The sequence below is a fragment of the Sciurus carolinensis genome, chromosome X (assembly GCF_902686445.1).
Source record: "Sciurus carolinensis chromosome X, mSciCar1.2, whole genome shotgun sequence".
NCBI classification, from domain to species: domain Eukaryota; kingdom Metazoa; phylum Chordata; class Mammalia; order Rodentia; family Sciuridae; genus Sciurus; species Sciurus carolinensis.
Window position 1 is genome coordinate 100,187,288 of NC_062232.1, and position 17,006 is coordinate 100,204,293.

Genomic DNA, 17,006 nt, shown 5'->3' on the forward strand with positions numbered 1-17,006 from the left:
TGAACATAATATCTACACTAGCACTCTTATCATTCTCTATTCTTTTATTTTCCCCTGTTTATTTTTCATCATGGAACTTATTACTGTCTGATATAATTAAATTATATAAACACATATGTTTATTGTATGTCTCTCCTATTAAAATGCAATTTTCATGAAGACTGGAACTTCGACTTAAGAATGACTCTGTACATCCAGTGCCTAGCACAGAGTAGGTACTAAATGATATGTTTATATGTATTGAACAAATGAGTGGATGAATTTTTATTGTGTCAGGTCTTAGACATTGCGTTCTGCCATGTAGTCATAATCCTGTTGTTTGATCTTTGTTGTCCTCTGTTATGGTTTGGATATGAGGAGCCCTCTCAAAAGCTCATATGACAATGCAGTAATGTTCAGAGTGAAATTATTAAATTATGATCACCATAATCTAATCAGTGGATTAATCCATTTGTTGGATTAATAAGTTGAATTGATTAGTGGGTGGTAACTGTAGGCAGGTGGGGCATGGCTGGATGAGGTAGGTAACTGGGGGCATGCCCTTGAGGATTATATATCTTGTCCCTCTCCCTCTCCTCTCTCTTCTTGATTCCTGGTTGCCTTGCCCTTCTGCTATGATATTCTGCCTCACCTCAGACCCAGAACAATGGAGTCAGCCAACCATGAACTGAAACCATGAGCCCATAATAAATTTTACTTCTCTAACTTGTTCTTGTCAGGTATTTTGGTCACAGCAACAAAAAGCTTACTAACACATCCTTCTTTTAAATAGATAGGATCACTGTAAAATCTCCATTCTTAATTATTTGACTCATTTCTTATTTGGTTTGACTGCAAACTGCCAAGTAATTTTTCACAAATGATTCCTGGGTAGTACTTTCCCTCATTTTTTGTATGTTCGTAATAAGATGTCTATAGTTTTGGAAAGTGCATTATTGTTAGCAACTATCTTCTCCCTTTTCCCCAGAAGGAGGGTTATATATCCCTATCCGGTTGACTTTAGAAGGTTTTGAAGAAGAAAAGAGCAATTAGCAGCATTAAGCAGGTGACTTACAGAGAGATTTGTAGGATTAAACAGAACAAGGGGTAGTGATGAGAAAGCAAACATATATTTAGCATTTACTTCAGTGTAGATGCTCACTTGTTCAACATTAAGTACCATATCTACTATTTATTGGGCTAAGTGAGGCTTCACAAATTAATGCCTGAATTTGGTTCTTATGGAAGAACGGGCAGCTGGGTGCAGTGGTGCATGCCTGTAATCCCAGTGACTTGGGAGGCTGAGGCAGGAGGATCACAAATACAAAACTAGCCTCAGCAATTTAGTGAGGCCCTGAGCAACTTAGCAAGACCCTGTCTCAAAAACAAACAAACATAAAAAGGGCTGGGAATGTTGTTCAATCCCCGGTACCAAAAAAAAAAAAAAAAGCCAAAACCCCCAAAACAAACAAACAAGAAACAGGTAATTACTATACAACAGGAGGGGTGAGGTGTAGCTGTGCAGAAACAGGGGAATGACTAATCCAGGTTCAGGGTTCCAGGCACACACTTGGAAGCAGTAAGCAGCATGGCATATTCTGGAAACTGTAAGCAGTTTGACACTATACATGGTTAGTTCATTTAAACCTCAAAACAGGGCTGGGGATGCAGCTCAGTGGCAGAGCACTTGCCTAGCATGGGTGAGATCCTGGATTTGATCCCCAGCACTGTAAACAGAACAAAACGAAACAAAACAGAAAAAAACCAAACCCTCAAAACAATTCTGTGGGGAGGTATTATTTGTATTTTACAGATGGAGAATCAGGTGAAGATCTTTTTGTGTAATGACCTTACCAAATTTGTGACCCTAAATATAACTCAGAGGAAGGACTCTGGGCTGGAATGAACATCACTTTTTAATCTTTTATTGCCATCAATGAATATATATTAAGCACCCACAAGATTCTTGGCATTTCAACACAGGATAGGACAGTTATTGTACTCATGGAATTCACAATCAAGGACAAGACAAGTAAACACCAACAATGTGGTTATAAAATCTAATTGACCATAATCAACCAATTGAAAACCTTTCTAGAGTGTAAAATAATTGATACCTGCATATCCATTTGACACAGTTTCTTCTCTTTAAAATTTACTGGGTTGTTTGAAGTGGCATTAAGCTCTCAGATAAAAGGAGGGTAAAAGATGAAATAATACATTGAGAAACAGAAAACTCATGAAATTTCCCAATGATCCTGCCCCGAAGACAATTATTAAGGCCAGTCAAGTTTCTTGGACTACAAACAAAATTCCTTTCCTGATCTTCTTTCATTATAGAGAGCTTTTAAACTTCAGTTCAATTTTTTGGGGGGTTCAGTGTGAGGGGCATGGGCAGAAGAGGTTTCTTGTGCTTTAGTATTTTTAAAGAGTCTCACAGTATCTCACCTTTATTTTTAAATTGGTTTTAATTAGTTATACATGACAGTAGGATGCATTTTGACATGTCATACATAAATGAACTATAACTTCTCATTCTATAATGTAGGATCACATCGGTCATGCAGTCACATATGCACATAGGGTAATAATGTCTGTTTCACTCTACTATCCTTCCTATTTCCATACCCCCTCCCCTCCCTTCACTCCCCTCTGCCTAATCCAGAGTACCTCTATTTTTTCCTAGCCCCTGCCCCTCATTGTGAATTTGCATCCACATATCAGAGAAAACATTTGGTCTTTGGTTCTTTGGGATTGACTTATTTCATTTAGCATGATATTCTGTAGCTCCATCCATTTACCATAAGATGAACAGCTTTCACCATGCCTCAGTTGGGTCTCAACACTTTGGAAGCCCTTCCAAGAATGGGACAAGTTCATTCTGTTGGTAGCCCTGGTGATGTTAATGCTGGTGCAAAAGAAACTATATTGTGCCTTTCGATTACCGAAAGGAAATCAACAAACATGATATCAAGAGTAGCATCTACTGCCATTGTAATCTGTATTCAAAGATATATCTCATTTTAGTTTCCATTAAGCTATTGAAAGGTAAACAGATTCTAAATTTTCAATATATACTTTGTCCTATTTCCTAAGTTTTTTTTTTTTTTTTTTTTTTGCTACTAAGTTTTTGGGGAGTGTGTAACTCAGAAAAATGGTCATTAATCTGCTAACTAGTTTTCTCAAGTGCTAGGAAAATACCAATCTGTCTTAGTTTATTTTACAACAGCACACTCCTAATTCCTGTGAAATGTGTAAACAGTAAAATTTTAATTTTAAGTCCTAATACAAAAATCAATAATTCAAATAGAATAGACAGTGGAAAGAATCTGACATAACTTTCCTAAGTACAGATATGAATATAGTGAATCCCGCCCTTGTATACATCCACAAGACTGGAGCCCTAATTAGGATAAGATATATTCCATGCATGTATAATTTTATCAAAATGGACTCTACTGTCATGTATAACTAAAAAGAACCAATTAAAAAAAGGCAAATTAAAAAAAAAAAACATCTGGGGTAGCATTATTTTTATTTTTCCTGATTGGTGAGTAAAACTAGGCTGGTATTGCTTGACTGAATCTTCAAACACAATCATACCAGTCAAACTAATTAAAAAATCAATAATGCAATAATTCCACAATACAGTCTTGGAGAAGAGTTTAAGGAATTTCACATTTTTTAAGTGAAAATAAAGCTGTGTTGCACCACTTTGATGTTTTATTATTAGTGGCTTTATCGAGGAGAGTATACAATAGATTAGGAATAAATTTTCCTACTGAAGAAAATTAGATATAGTTACTTCTGTTTTCACACTAGAATATCCCAATGGACATTTTCAGCAAGATTTTTGTAGAAAGAAGCATAGGAATTCCAACTGAGAGGTAACTAGATACCCATTCAAGCTTCTGGAAACTAAACTGATCATTATTGTCCTATGCATTTTTTTTCTTTTGCAGCACTGGGGATTGAACTCAGGGCTTCACACATGTTAGGCAAGAATTTTACCACTGAGGTACATCCCCAGCACTATTCTATACAGGTCTTTAAAAAAAATAAAATGAAGGTAGTGCATGGCCTTGTGGCAGGAAAGTTACTATTTGTTTCCTGAGTTGAATATGATCAATAATCAGCCTGAAGGGAAATATTTTGCTTTCCAAACACTCATCTTGTTGTTTCATTCATAATGGTATTTAGGAGGGCATTACCAGAGGATTTTTAAAAATTACATATTTCATAACTTAATTCATTCGTTAAACAATTACTGACAGCCTAATATGTGTCAGACTGTAAAGTCCTCTGAGGATGAAATGCTATGGAAATAATAAATTGACAATGCAAATATCATTATTATTGCAATCAATATTCAGTTGGTTATTCCTTTCTCTGTGCTTCTATACCTTGTACAAATTTGTCAATGCTTGTGTGCCTGTCTACTGAGTTCTCTGAAAAGGCAGAGACCCGTTGGCTTTCCTTTTTTTTTTTTTTTGTATTCCACAAAGCCTTGCACATGCTACAGATCAAACAGGTGGTCAATAAATGTTAGTCGAAATGAAGGATTTAACATAGTGCTGCACCATTTAGCATTCGATTAAGAAGATAGTACCTGTCCAAACACTAGATTTCTTCCTTAAAAATAGTAACTGTAACTTATTTTCTTATTCTAAAACTTGTATTATCAAGAGTTGATGAATTTTATTTATTCAAATTATATTTCAAGGTGGTTTATCAAGATGGTCTATCAGGCTAATATAGAGCAGAATTCAAACTTGGAAAAGAAAGGAAACCCATATAGTCTCTAAAAGTTTTTTTTTTTTTATGTCCTATGAACTTATACTGAATTTAGATGAACGCGACTAGCACCCCTTCCACTCCCACTGCTTGTGACAGCGTTACCTGATCTTTCCCTTCCCTTTTCCCACCCTTTCGCCCTCCGGAAAGAGCTTCAAGAACTTCGCAGTCTTCCTCCGCCCCTTTGCGGAAAGAGCCGAAGGCTGAGTAGGGCGCCGAAGCGGAGTCGCGTCGAGCTCGGGGCCTTCCGGACACACTCGGACTGCGCTCGGAAGAGGAGGGCGCCTCTGACTTCAGCGCTTCGCCCCCGCGCTGTGCCCTCTGTCGGTGGCGTGGGGCAGCGGTAGCAGCCGTGGCGGCAGGAGGCGGTAGCCGCGTCGACGTCGACCAAGACTGGAGCGACGTTTAAAGAAGCAGCAGAATCGCCCGGGAGTCCGGCTTCTTGTTGTTGGAGGACTCCCACCCGTCCGCGGCCCGAGGAGGAGAAGCGGCGGCGCCAGGAAGCAGGTGAGGACCCGGCCCCAATCTGGGAGGGGGCGAAGGAGCGCGCCTGCCTCCTTGGTCCCTGGGCCGCGCCTGCGTTTGCGTTCGCCTCACTTGAACCAGGAAGCGGCGGAGTCTGAGGCTCCGCTTCTCCGGCTTTCTTTGTGTGGGCCGGGGAGCGAAGGAGGGGAAGAACCCGGAGGGCCGCGGCGCGGTCCGTTTCGCCGTCAGGGGCTGAAGGGCTGCCGGTGCCCTGGGTAGGCCCCGGGGCGTGGGGACCCCACCACAGAAACCCACTTGGCTTTACCTCGCCCCGCTGCCTTCCTTTTGGGGCCTCCTTTTCTCCGCCTACCCCCTACTTTGATTTGGAGCTTTCCTGCCTGGCCCATCCTCCCCTTCCGTCCCCTTCCCGGGGCATAACAATGCCGCCCGCTTCGCCTCGCCCCCCCACCCCAACACCGCACCCTACTGTTCGCCACCTTCTACTTTCCCCGGCACCCCTATTCCTCTCTCCCTCGCTTCGCCGTCTGTACCTCCATCTCTCTGTATTTGCAAGAAGCTGGGTTCCCACGTGAAATGGGGTTAAAAAACCTCGGTTGCAGCTGGAAGGGTGCAAATGGAGAAGAGGGAGGCGGAGGAACGGAGATGGGGGTTCAGCTGCTGCAGGGAGCCGCGTGTCGGTTTGTTTCACTCCCTCGCGGATGGCTTTTCTCTTTTCCACCTTCACCAACCCCGCTGAACCTGCCCTCGGTCAAGGATTTGTCACACAATGATGTGGAATGGCTTTTCTACAGTCAGGTTGCAAATCTTGGGGGAGGAAGGGTGCAGACCAACTTGTGTTGACCTGGGCCCACCCTGATGGGCAGGAGGGGGCCACAAATCAAATGAAACCCAGTCCCAGTGTCACCTAGACACGTACATTTGACGCATTCCCACCCTGGGAAAATCTGTTTGCAAACGACACAAATCGTGGGACTATATTCAGACAACCTGTCTCTCCGCTTAAAAGTGACTTCTGTTGAAATCCCCATATTTTGGAATCTCTGGTTGTTGGCACGTTGTCCAAAGGTCACCCTTTCCGATGAATGCCTTTGGTAACCTAGAATTCCTTGTTACAGTTAACCATGCAACACCTAGCAGATGATGTTTTATATCCTTGATTTTTAAGCTTTTTGTCTATTTTTTTTTGTTCTTAAGCTATAATTTTAAAAAATTTATTTGAGATGTTCTGCCTTTAATGTGTGTTAACTGTGATAGTGATACTCTTGGGTAACTTCAAAGGGAAAGAATATTAACAATAAAAATGTCTTTACTAAAGGTATTTATCAAGTGATGGCTAATATATAATATCCCCATACACGTGTGGGTGTGGGTAGATAGATAGATAGGCATTGGGATTTTTTTTTACAGCTTTGGCATTGTTGTTACTGGAGATATCTCTGTGAAGTACAAGAAAAGGTGCTTTGGAGGTGGTACACAGCAGTGTGATTTAATGGCATGCCCCACACTCTAGAGTCTCCTCTGATCCAGTAAGTTTTTTGCTAACTCATTTGACAAGAAAAAAGTTTTCATACCAGTACACAATTTTTTTGGAGTACTGGGAATTGGACCCGGGAACAATCTACCACTGAGCCACATCACCAACCCTTTATTTATTTATTTATTTATTTATTTATTTATTTATTTATTTATTTATTTATTATTTTGAGAGGTCTTGCTGAGTTGCTGAGGGTCTTGTTAAATTACTAAGGCTGGCCTTCAACTTGCCATCCTCCTGCCTCAGCATCCTGAGTCACTGGGATTATATGTGTGCACCACTGTGCCTGGCCAGTGAACATAAATTCTTTTTTTTTTTCCACAGTACAGGGCCTTGTGCCTGCTAGGCAAACACTCTACCACTGAGCCACACCCCTAGCCTGTTTCCTTTTTTTTTTTTTTTGTGGTGCTGGGGATCAAACCCAGGGTCTTGCGCTTGCAAGGCAAGCACTCTACTGACTGAGCTATCTCCCCAGCCCTGTTTCCTTTTATTTTATTTTGAGACAGGGTCTTGCTAAGTTGCCCAGACTGGCCTTGAACCTGCAATCCTCCTATCTCAGCCTCTTGAGTAGCTGGGATTACAGGTGTTTGCCATTGTGCCTGACCAGTGCACACAATTAACCAACAAAGTGAAATGTTTCAGCTTTTCATACAAATAAGCATTAAAAATTGATATGCTTTCCTTTTACATTTTCTGTTTTTTTCACCATAGCATTTGTTAATGGTCTTAACTTAGCACTGTTTTTAACATTCCACTTCTGGAGACTGTAAAGGTAGAGAGGTGAGGGGGATTGACAAGGAGATGTAAAAAGAGGAAGGGACAAAAAAGTATTTAATAGTTCATCAAGATGAGGCACCCCAATTTAAGAACAAAAAAGTAATTGAAAGTTGTGAGATAATAATTGTCAGCATTCGCATGTGTCCTTAGCTGCAGAGAGGAACTTTTTAATATAATCTCAAAAATAGTTAAAATTTAGGAATAGTATTTATTTCAGACTCAGTATTGAACATTGACATTTAAATCATTCATTTACAGATGAAATAATTATGCATTTATGGTGAAGATTTTCCTTAAAACAATTTTAAGAGAGCCAAATTAACTCTTGCCAGGTATGGTGGCACACACCTGTAATCCCAGCACTTGCAAGGCTGAGGCAGGATCATATGTTCTAGGTGAGCCTCCATGACTTAGTGAAACTGTCTCAAAATTTAATTAAAATGGGAGCTGGGAGCTGGGGATGTATGTTGCCCGGTGGTAGAGAGCCTCTGGCTTCAATCCCCAGTGCTCTTAACAAACAGAAAAGAAAACAAAAACCCCTCTTAGCTCTTCTTGAGGAGGAAACACCAAATTGGGACTAAGTAAATGAATTCTAATCTTTAAAAAACATTTAGTGGAGATGCCTGAATCAGATTCAAAGAAAGGTGACTATGGAGATTACTGTTCCAGTCTGTCTGGCAACTTAAAACTTGCTTGACTCTTTTCAGAAGGAAGTGATGAGATTTGATACATGGTCCAAAAGCCAGTCTGTATGAACAATTTATGAAAAAGCCAAAAAGTTATGCCAAACTTCAGTTAAAACTTGAATAAACTATTAATGATTCTGTGGCTTAAATACTGACTGATAAAAGTACTTTTGTTTTTTCTCCTTAATCTTCCCGTCCCCTCCCTCCCTTTCTCTTATAGGCATGGAGAGTAGAAAACTGATTTCTGCTACAGACATTCAGTACTCTGGCAGTCTGCTGAACTCCTTGAATGAGCAACGAGGCCATGGACTCTTTTGTGATGTTACTGTTATTGTGGAAGACCGAAAATTCCGGGCCCACAGGAATATTCTTTCAGCTTCTAGTACATACTTCCATCAGCTCTTCTCAGTTGCTGGGCAAGTTGTTGAACTGAGCTTTATAAGAGCAGAGATCTTTGCAGAAATCCTCAATTATATCTATAGTTCTAAAATTGTCCGAGTTAGAGCAGATTTACTTGATGAGTTAATTAAATCAGGGCAGTTATTAGGAGTGAAATTTATAGCAGAGCTTGGTGTCCCACTATCACAGGTTAAAAGCATCTCAGGTACACCTCAGGATGGTAATGCTGAAACCTTGCCTCCTGATTCTAGTGACAAAAACCTTGTAATACAAAAATCAAAAGATGAAACCCAAGATAATGGGGCGACTATAATGCCTATTATAACAGAGTCATTTTCGTTATCTGCTGAAGATTATGAAACGAAAAAGATCATTGTTACTGATTCAGATGATGATGATGATGATGATGTCATTTTCTGCTCTGAGATTTTGCCTGCAAAGGAGACTTTGCCAAGTAACAATGCAGTGACACAGGTCCAGCCTAACCCAGGCCCTGTTGCTATTTCAGATGTTGCACCTTGTGCTAGCAATAACTCTCCCCCTTTAACAAATATCACACCTACTCAGAAACTTCCTATTCCTGTGAATCAGGCAACTCTGAGCCAGACACAAGGAAGTGAAAAGTTGCTGGTATCTTCGGCTCCAACACATCTGACTCCCAACATTATTTTGTTAAATCAGGCACCACTTACTACACCACCAAATGTCAGTTCTTCACTTCCAAATCATATGTCTTCTTCAATCAATTTACTTATGCAGAATCAGCAGACACCAAATAGTGCTGTTTTAACAGGAAACAAAGCCAGTGAAGAGGAGGAGGAGGAAATTATAGATGATGATGATGACACTATTAGCTCCAGTCCAGACTCGGCAGTCAGTAATACATCTTTGGTCCCACAGGCTGATACCTCCCAAAATACCACTTTTGATGGATCATTGATACAGAAGATGCAGATTCCTACACTTCTGCAAGAACCACTTTCCAATTCTTTAAAAATTTCAGATATAATTACTAGAAACACTAATGATCCAGGTTTAGGATCAAAACACCTAATGGAGGGTCAGAAGATCATTACTTTAGACACAGCTACTGAAATTGAAGGCTTGTCGACTGGTTGCAAGGTTTATGCAAATATTGGTGAAGATACTTATGACATAGTGATCCCTGTCAAAGATGACCCTGACGAAGGGGAGGCCAGACTTGAGAATGAGATACCAAAAACGTCTGGCAATGAGTCAGCAAGCAAACGTATGAAAGTAAAACATGATGATCACTATGAGTTAATAGTAGATGGAAGGGTCTATTATATCTGCATTGTATGCAAAAGGTCATATGTCTGTCTGACAAGCTTGCGAAGACATTTTAACATTCATTCTTGGGAGAAGAAGTATCCATGCCGTTACTGCGAGAAGGTATTTCCTCTCGCAGAATATCGCACAAAGCATGAAATTCATCACACAGGGGAGCGAAGGTATCAATGTTTGGCATGTGGCAAATCTTTCATCAACTATCAGTTTATGTCTTCACATATAAAGTCAGTTCATAGTCAAGATCCTTCTGGGGACTCGAAGCTTTACCGTTTACATCCATGCAAATCTTTACAGATCAGACAATATGCATACCTTTCTGATAGGTCAAGCACTGTGCCTGTAATGAAGGATGATGGTATTGGGTATAAGGTTGATGCTGGAAAGGAACCTCCAGTAGGGACCACATCTACTCAGAACAAGCCAATGACCTGGGAAGATATCTTTATTCAGCAGGAAAATGATTCAATTTTTAAACAGAATGTAACAGATGGTAGTACCGAGTTTGAATTTATAATACCAGAATCTTACTGAACTCCTTTGAAATATCAGGAAGTTTTGGTTTGGATTAAGGGGCAGGGATTTCAGAAGACCTGTAAAACCAATTAAGGTGAAAACAAGTTAATCTGATCTGCCATATCATCTGAAAGTAGTCTAGTTGGATTATTGTTGATGGTTTTTAGAAGCAATTTTTTCTTAAAGTTTGAGTAGAGGTTGAGAAGTCCCCCCTCCCAGTATGTTTATATAGTTAGCTTTCAGCTCATTTAAAAGAGGCAAAAATAAAAAAGCTCGGAGAGATAGTTTTCTGACTAGAATTTGAAGCAGTCTGAATGTTTTTTGAAAATAACTGGAGTTACTAGCTACCCTAGTACATCATACAACTTTCCCTTTCCATGTTAGCACTTTACTGCTGAATTCTCAGTTTTCTTAACATTGAGACTATAAATGTGTGTTGTCTTGTATATGACATAAAAAAACTTCTGAAATTGTGGTCTAGAATATTTCAGAATAAGTCTCCACTTGATTGTGTATTCTGCTAGTCCAAATGGATAGCAACCTCCTGCCTCCCCTCATGAAAATAGCCATGCAGAGAAGTCTTGTATGAAGATTGAGTTAGTTTTAGTTAATTAGAATTAATCCTTGCCTTTATTGCCATAGTCTGTAAAAGATTTTGGTGGCTAGGCCACTCTCTACCTTTGCAATGTGATCTGTGTAGGCAAAAAACTAGTGGAAAGACAAATCTTCATAATGCAGACAGGAGATGAAAAGTTCTGTCGCACTTATTTTTAATCCTCTGCTCTTACATGATAAGAAAGAGAATGGAATCAAGTGGAGATTTCCTTTTTGTTTGATATGGTTAAAAATATTCCCATGAAATGTTAGAAATTTTGAATCTGAAAGCCACCAAATGAATCTTTATACATAATCTAATTATGTATAAATCTTTGTAAATGATAGATTTCATAGATGAGACTCATATTTTGGGCGGAGGCTATTGGCATATATTTTTAAATATTCATATTTCTTAGATCTCTATAGGAAGTTTTCATTTGGAATAGCTGAAGCTGTGATCTAGTATTTTTCTTTCGGCAAGATCTTTTACTTTTTTACCCCTTCTAAAGTAAGTTCCATTCCATCTGCAAATTACCACAACATGGCAATTGGAAACTACAAATGGAATGGTATATAGGCTAGTCAATTCCCATTTATCTTGACAACAATAAATACCAGCTTTCTTCCTTTTAAAATGACATATTTAAATAGTTAGAAAATAAAGTTAAAACTTAAGCGCTAGTACTAAAAGGAAGTGGGTTGGCACAAATATATAGTCTAGCATTTATAACAGAATTAACTTGTTGAACTGTAAATGGTTTTTTGCAAAGAAAAAAATAATAGATAACTGAAAAAGATTGTTGTGCATAGTTATTAGTCATTCATAACCTTGCTTAAGTATTTCTTAGTTCAACATAGATATTTTCTTTCTCCTTACCACGTATTTTTAAAAATAGTCTATTTCTTGACTTTGAACTTAAAGCTTTAATCACAACTTCTCACATATACATCATTCAGTGTATCTTAAGTTGGTAGCTGAGGGTACTGGGCATCAAGATTTGCAATAATACAAGGAAAAGGAAAAATAATCCTTTGTTTACCAAGGGGTGGAGTGATGTGCATTTGTCTGTTTTCTGAGTCTAGACCTTCAAACCATTTTATCAACTAAACCTTAGAAAATTTGAAATCATAACTTAAGACTCTGATCTCTGAAATCACAATATCTGTTTCCTTTCTGTGTAGATACTGATAACATTACTTTCTGACTATAAAATGTTCTCAGTGGAAATTTGTTTGAATTTCATTAATGTTATTTCAGCAGTTAATAATGACTTCTGCCATTGTAAATGATACTGATGCCAGCAGAGCTTCCAGATCTTTCAGACTCAACTGTAGATAAATTAGTTTGTCATAATAAAACTTGGTAATTTCTGCAAGCCTATTGCGACAAACCAGGAATTAATTCTATAATTGAAAACTTATCAATTCTGCATAATATTGGCATAATTATTTGCTGCTGCTGTGCTAATTCTGAATATGAAAATTTAAAAATCTGTGCCTACTAAAGGTATCTTCTGGAGTTTGTTGGGAGGAGGAAAACTGGAAAATTAAATTGCAATTTTGCCAGAAGACTCTTACTTGCATGTGTCTCAGGGTCTTCAGTTTTTCTAGAAGTTTCCATATTCAAAGTTCAAGAGTTCATGTGGAATACACCTTTTGGACAAAAACTCTTCACTCCCAGTCTTTACTGTATTGGAAATTTGTAGCAAGCTGCTGTTTAAAACTTACCATGGGGTTTTTCTATTTTATACTTAGCTTTATGGCCATTGAACTTCCTTTATTCTTTCAGGTGGGCTTCAAATTTGCTCTAAAGTGAAATTACCTGTAAATATTCTGGACAGTAACTATTTGAAGTAGTAAATTTGTTACTCAAAATGTTCAGACTAAACAGAGGTTTTAAAATGCTATAATAGTCTTGCGGGATTAAACAATATTTTAATTGATTATTATCATTTGGGTGGTAATGATCCCCCATCTACAACCACTATGAGGGAATAATGCCACATTTTTCAACTGTACTAAGAAGATAAAACAAATGGTAAACATTGATCAAGGTATTTTGTATTGTCAAGGCATGCATATTCTAAAGAATTAAGTGCTAATTCAACAGCACTGGCTTCCTCACCTCTGTCAATCATAATGAAACCTTGTTCATTTCCCCTAATACTGTAATGTTCCTACTTGTACAATCTTCCCTATCATGACTTTAAGTTCTACTTTTCATTAACCATTACCTGATATTAGTTCATAGAGCTTCTTATGGCAAAATAAAATGTTTTAATTCTAACTTTTGAGTGCATTTCTTATAAATTATATTTCAGAAATTATATAGGAGTTTATATTTGATTGTTTTCAGTTTTTGTAGCAGGGGAGTGGAGCTGTGTTTCTGATGACAGCATGGCAAAATATCCCATTAGATTTTTTTTTTGTTACCAGGGATTGAACCCAGAGGGGCTTAAACACTGAATCAGCCCTCTTATAATTTTTTTTTAAATTTTGAGACAGTGTCTCACTGAGTTGCTTAGGGCCTCCCTAAGTTGATGAGGCTGGCTTTGAACTCATGATCCTGCCTCAGGCTCCCAAGTTGCTGGGATTACAACTGTGTGCCACCACTCCCAGCCCCATTAGATTTTATGTATTGGTTAATCATGTGTCATTGTTTCTTGACCCATAATAGTCAAAATGAGTCACTTGAGAGCATCTGCTAAACTTTTGTAGATACTGTAAGGACACCTGTAAGTGGATAAGGAGAAGGATAGTTTTATTAATTTGAATCATCACAAAAGCAGTCTGGGTTTCCAACATGGCAGTGATACAGATTTTAAGCAACATCCAGTTTATACAGGTTCTGGATTAATATTTAATGTTTCATGCCCCGTTCAATACTTTAAAGCAGAATTAGGAATAAAGCAGTAAATATTACAAAATGCAGTCAGGGTACATATTGGAAATACAAATTCCTTCATTACAGCAAATGTTTTGCAAAAGAGTAAAGCAGCAAATATTTTTCTAAGGTAACATGCACTTTATATAATTCAATGTAATAAAAAAGAAGCTGCTGAAATTAAGTGTTACAAAATCTATACTGTTTCAAGTTATTTTGTAAAGTAAGAAAAATACATAGAAATGAGTCATAGAATCTTAACACTTTAAGAAATGTAGGATATACTGTGTAATGGTGCCTTTAAAAATATACACATTCACTAAAGCAAAAGGTAAAGTGTAAATGGCAAAAAATTCATTTGAGTATTACAAGTTGATGTTTGTGTAGTAAGTCAATTGGTTACTAGTCCCTTTTTGAAATCCAATAGAACTTTAATATGCTCAGAGCTGTAAAAAGTAATAGTGATTTTGTATAACGCATACAGATTATAGATTTTCAGAATTGAAATCTGGATAAGACATTCATGATGCTGAAAGTTAAATGATATTTTGCAAACATTTACTGTGAACAATGAGTGCACTAGTTGTGCCTTGATGATTCTTGATGGTTGGGTGTCTACAAGGTAGATGGGAGCACCAGCATTTGTCTGCTACCTCTAATCCATCAAGTTGGGAGGTAGCAAAATTGGCTGGAAAATTTTCCAGTATGTGTTTCGTGTTTGCAGAACTGTCTAATTAGGTACCCTCCTGTAGCCCCTGTATTTTTACATTATACAAGTGTAGGATTAGCAATCTTTCTTTAAACCAATCAATTCTCGGGTTAACATAAGATCCTAATGAAAGTGTTCATTCTGAAGTGAAGGCATGGGTGCCAAAGTGTCTTAAACTCATCAGGTTGACGGTTTAAAGCTATGTATAATTAAAATAACTGTACAAATACCACAATGTGCCAGATGGATTTTAAATCTACCGTAACACTTAAGAATTTGTCAAGTTGGCTACATTTGAGGTTTTGCAGACTTAAAGCGGCATTGTAACACTTTCATAATCTTGAATGCTGTCATGACTGGTCTCAATGGAAAAAGGACCAATAAGAGCAGTGGCATTAAAATACAGATGATTCTTTTAGGGTGGGGTGCAGGATACGTGCGGTTTGCTGGGGTTGAAGCACAATATTTGAAGATTAAATAGTCACAAAGATTAGTTAACGATTCATATCGCGACCCAACCTAATCTAGCATTTTTAAACTCTTAATTTCAACTGTAAGATTTGTATCTCCTGTAGCAAATGCATTTTGCAGTGATGCAACATGTAGTAGAACCACAGTCTCCTAAATTATCAGATGTATTACTGAGATCTACTTAAAACAGCTTACATGTTGCTCTGTATTTCAGTGCTTCCAGATCAATCCTGTTTCCCATTACTTGAGACGAGGGAATATTGCACTTTTCCCTTTAGGAGGTACCAATAACAAGCTGAGCTGAATGATCACAACAGCCATTTTTACAATACAGAGAAGAAAGGAGTAAGATATGGGCAGCTTTTTTCAACATCCAGATGAGCAAACAAAATCTGAGCCAGAACTCTCTGTATTGGAACTACCGTGTGGCCCCAACAGCTGGGAAATTTTCCTTAAGGACTGTGACATTAGTAATAGGGAAAGATAGGGCCTATAAGCTGGGCGCTTCAACCAAGGTGCTAGGGTGGCAATCTGCCAAGAGCCTGAGGACAACACTCCTTTACATAAAGTGAAACAGATGGCAACCATGCTTTTGCTGAATACAGAGGTGGAGCATAGGGTAATGCAGGTCCAAACACGACAAGCTTCTTGCTGGGTTGGCTCCCCAGCCTTGCTTAAAAGTGTGAGCTGCTCTTCTTGGGAGTGCTGGGTTCAGCTCAGCCACCCCTGCTCTGCACTGATAACAAATATGCTTCATCCCTATCTCTCCCTAGCTTGGCAGGCCATTGCAAAACTTTATGCGTAAGAGTCACACTTTAAATTTTGTACCCTACACACTTCCACTAAAGCAGAAATACAAAAGCCACAAAAATCTCAATAGCCAGCAGGCATTCATCTTTAGGGACTGTAGGGTGGTGGCTTTTCAAAAGGTGGATAGTAGGGTGGAGAGTAACGGGGTGGTGCACTCGAGGACCACATGTAGCTGGGCGAGGGAGAAGCAGACTGGGGCTCATCAGAGAGTCCAGAGGGAGGGGAGGATGGAAAGACACTGGAATGCTGTGTAATAAAAAGAAAACATCAGCTTAGGCGGTGAGTTTGCAATTCCCCAAATTGTCATTACTACTTAAAAATGAATATGGGGGCTGGGGTTGCGGCTCAGTTGTGGAGTGCTTGCCTGGCACGTGCGAGGCACTGGGTTTGATTCTCGGCACCATGTATAAATAAGTAAAGTAAAGGTCCATCGATAACTAAAAAATATTTTTAAAAAATGAATATGGGCCAGATTTGTTTCAGAGAGCATCTAAACCTTACAAAGTTACCAAGGAATGTGAAACAGGTGGTCCCATGTTCGCTTAGTCATTCAGGCTGTGAGCCTCACATGATCCTCTTCTCCTTACCCTTGAACTGTGCATCTAGTCGGTCACTGGATCCTGTTGCTTCTCATGTGTTTTCTCTGGAATACGCCTCTCCCTTTACTGCCTCTATAACCCAGGCCATCAATAAGTCTCACTTGAACTGTGGCAACTACATCTCAACTAGTCTTAAAAATGGTATTTGGGGCCTTAAGAACATTTAAGTTATTGGTTCCTGAGAAAGTTTTCACTCCAAGAATGTATCACAGAGAAGCAGTACAGTGGTCAGGAGCCCATCTCACGTAAAAACAAACAAAAACAAGGCCAGAGAAATTAAATGACTTTCTTGGCTCTGGAATCTTCTGACACTGGAGTCCATCGTTTTCTATTCCATCTGAACTACCACTGCATCACCCCCAAGTTCAGGGTAGGTTGGAAAGCAAAGAGTAACAAAGGCATGGTGCTGAGAATACCAATGGTAAGGAGAAGCAGGTTGCAGAGACTGAGGATTCAA

The 17,006-nt window shown here is 38.8% G+C and overlaps 2 protein-coding genes across 5 annotated transcripts in view; one reads left to right on the top strand and one right to left on the bottom strand.

The window, feature by feature from the left end:
• Positions 1–5,069: 5,069 nt before the first annotated feature.
• Zbtb33 (zinc finger and BTB domain containing 33) lies at positions 5,070–13,352 on the top strand. 3 transcript variants are annotated; one of them, XM_047537001.1, is made up of 2 exons: positions 5,070–5,280; positions 8,477–13,352. In XM_047537001.1, the coding sequence occupies exon 2, from the start codon at positions 8,479–8,481 to the stop codon at positions 10,495–10,497; it is 2,019 nt and encodes a 672-aa protein (XP_047392957.1). In that variant the 5' UTR covers positions 5,070–5,280; positions 8,477–8,478; the 3' UTR covers positions 10,498–13,352. The 3 variants fall into 3 exon arrangements, with proteins under 3 accessions (XP_047392957.1, XP_047392958.1, XP_047392959.1); XM_047537002.1 differs by lacking the exon at positions 5,070–5,280 and adding an exon at positions 5,445–5,513; XM_047537003.1 differs by lacking the exon at positions 5,070–5,280 and adding an exon at positions 6,696–6,785.
• A 478-nt stretch (positions 13,353–13,830) lies between these two features.
• Tmem255a (transmembrane protein 255A) overlaps positions 13,831–17,006 on the bottom strand; it is a 60,990-nt gene continuing 57,814 nt past the window's right edge. For both annotated transcript variants that reach the window (XM_047535860.1, XM_047535859.1), the window contains one exon: positions 13,831–16,196. In XM_047535860.1, the coding sequence (XP_047391816.1) occupies positions 16,038–16,196 (159 nt within the window). In that variant the 3' untranslated portion in view covers positions 13,831–16,037. The remainder of the gene's footprint in view (positions 16,197–17,006) is intronic.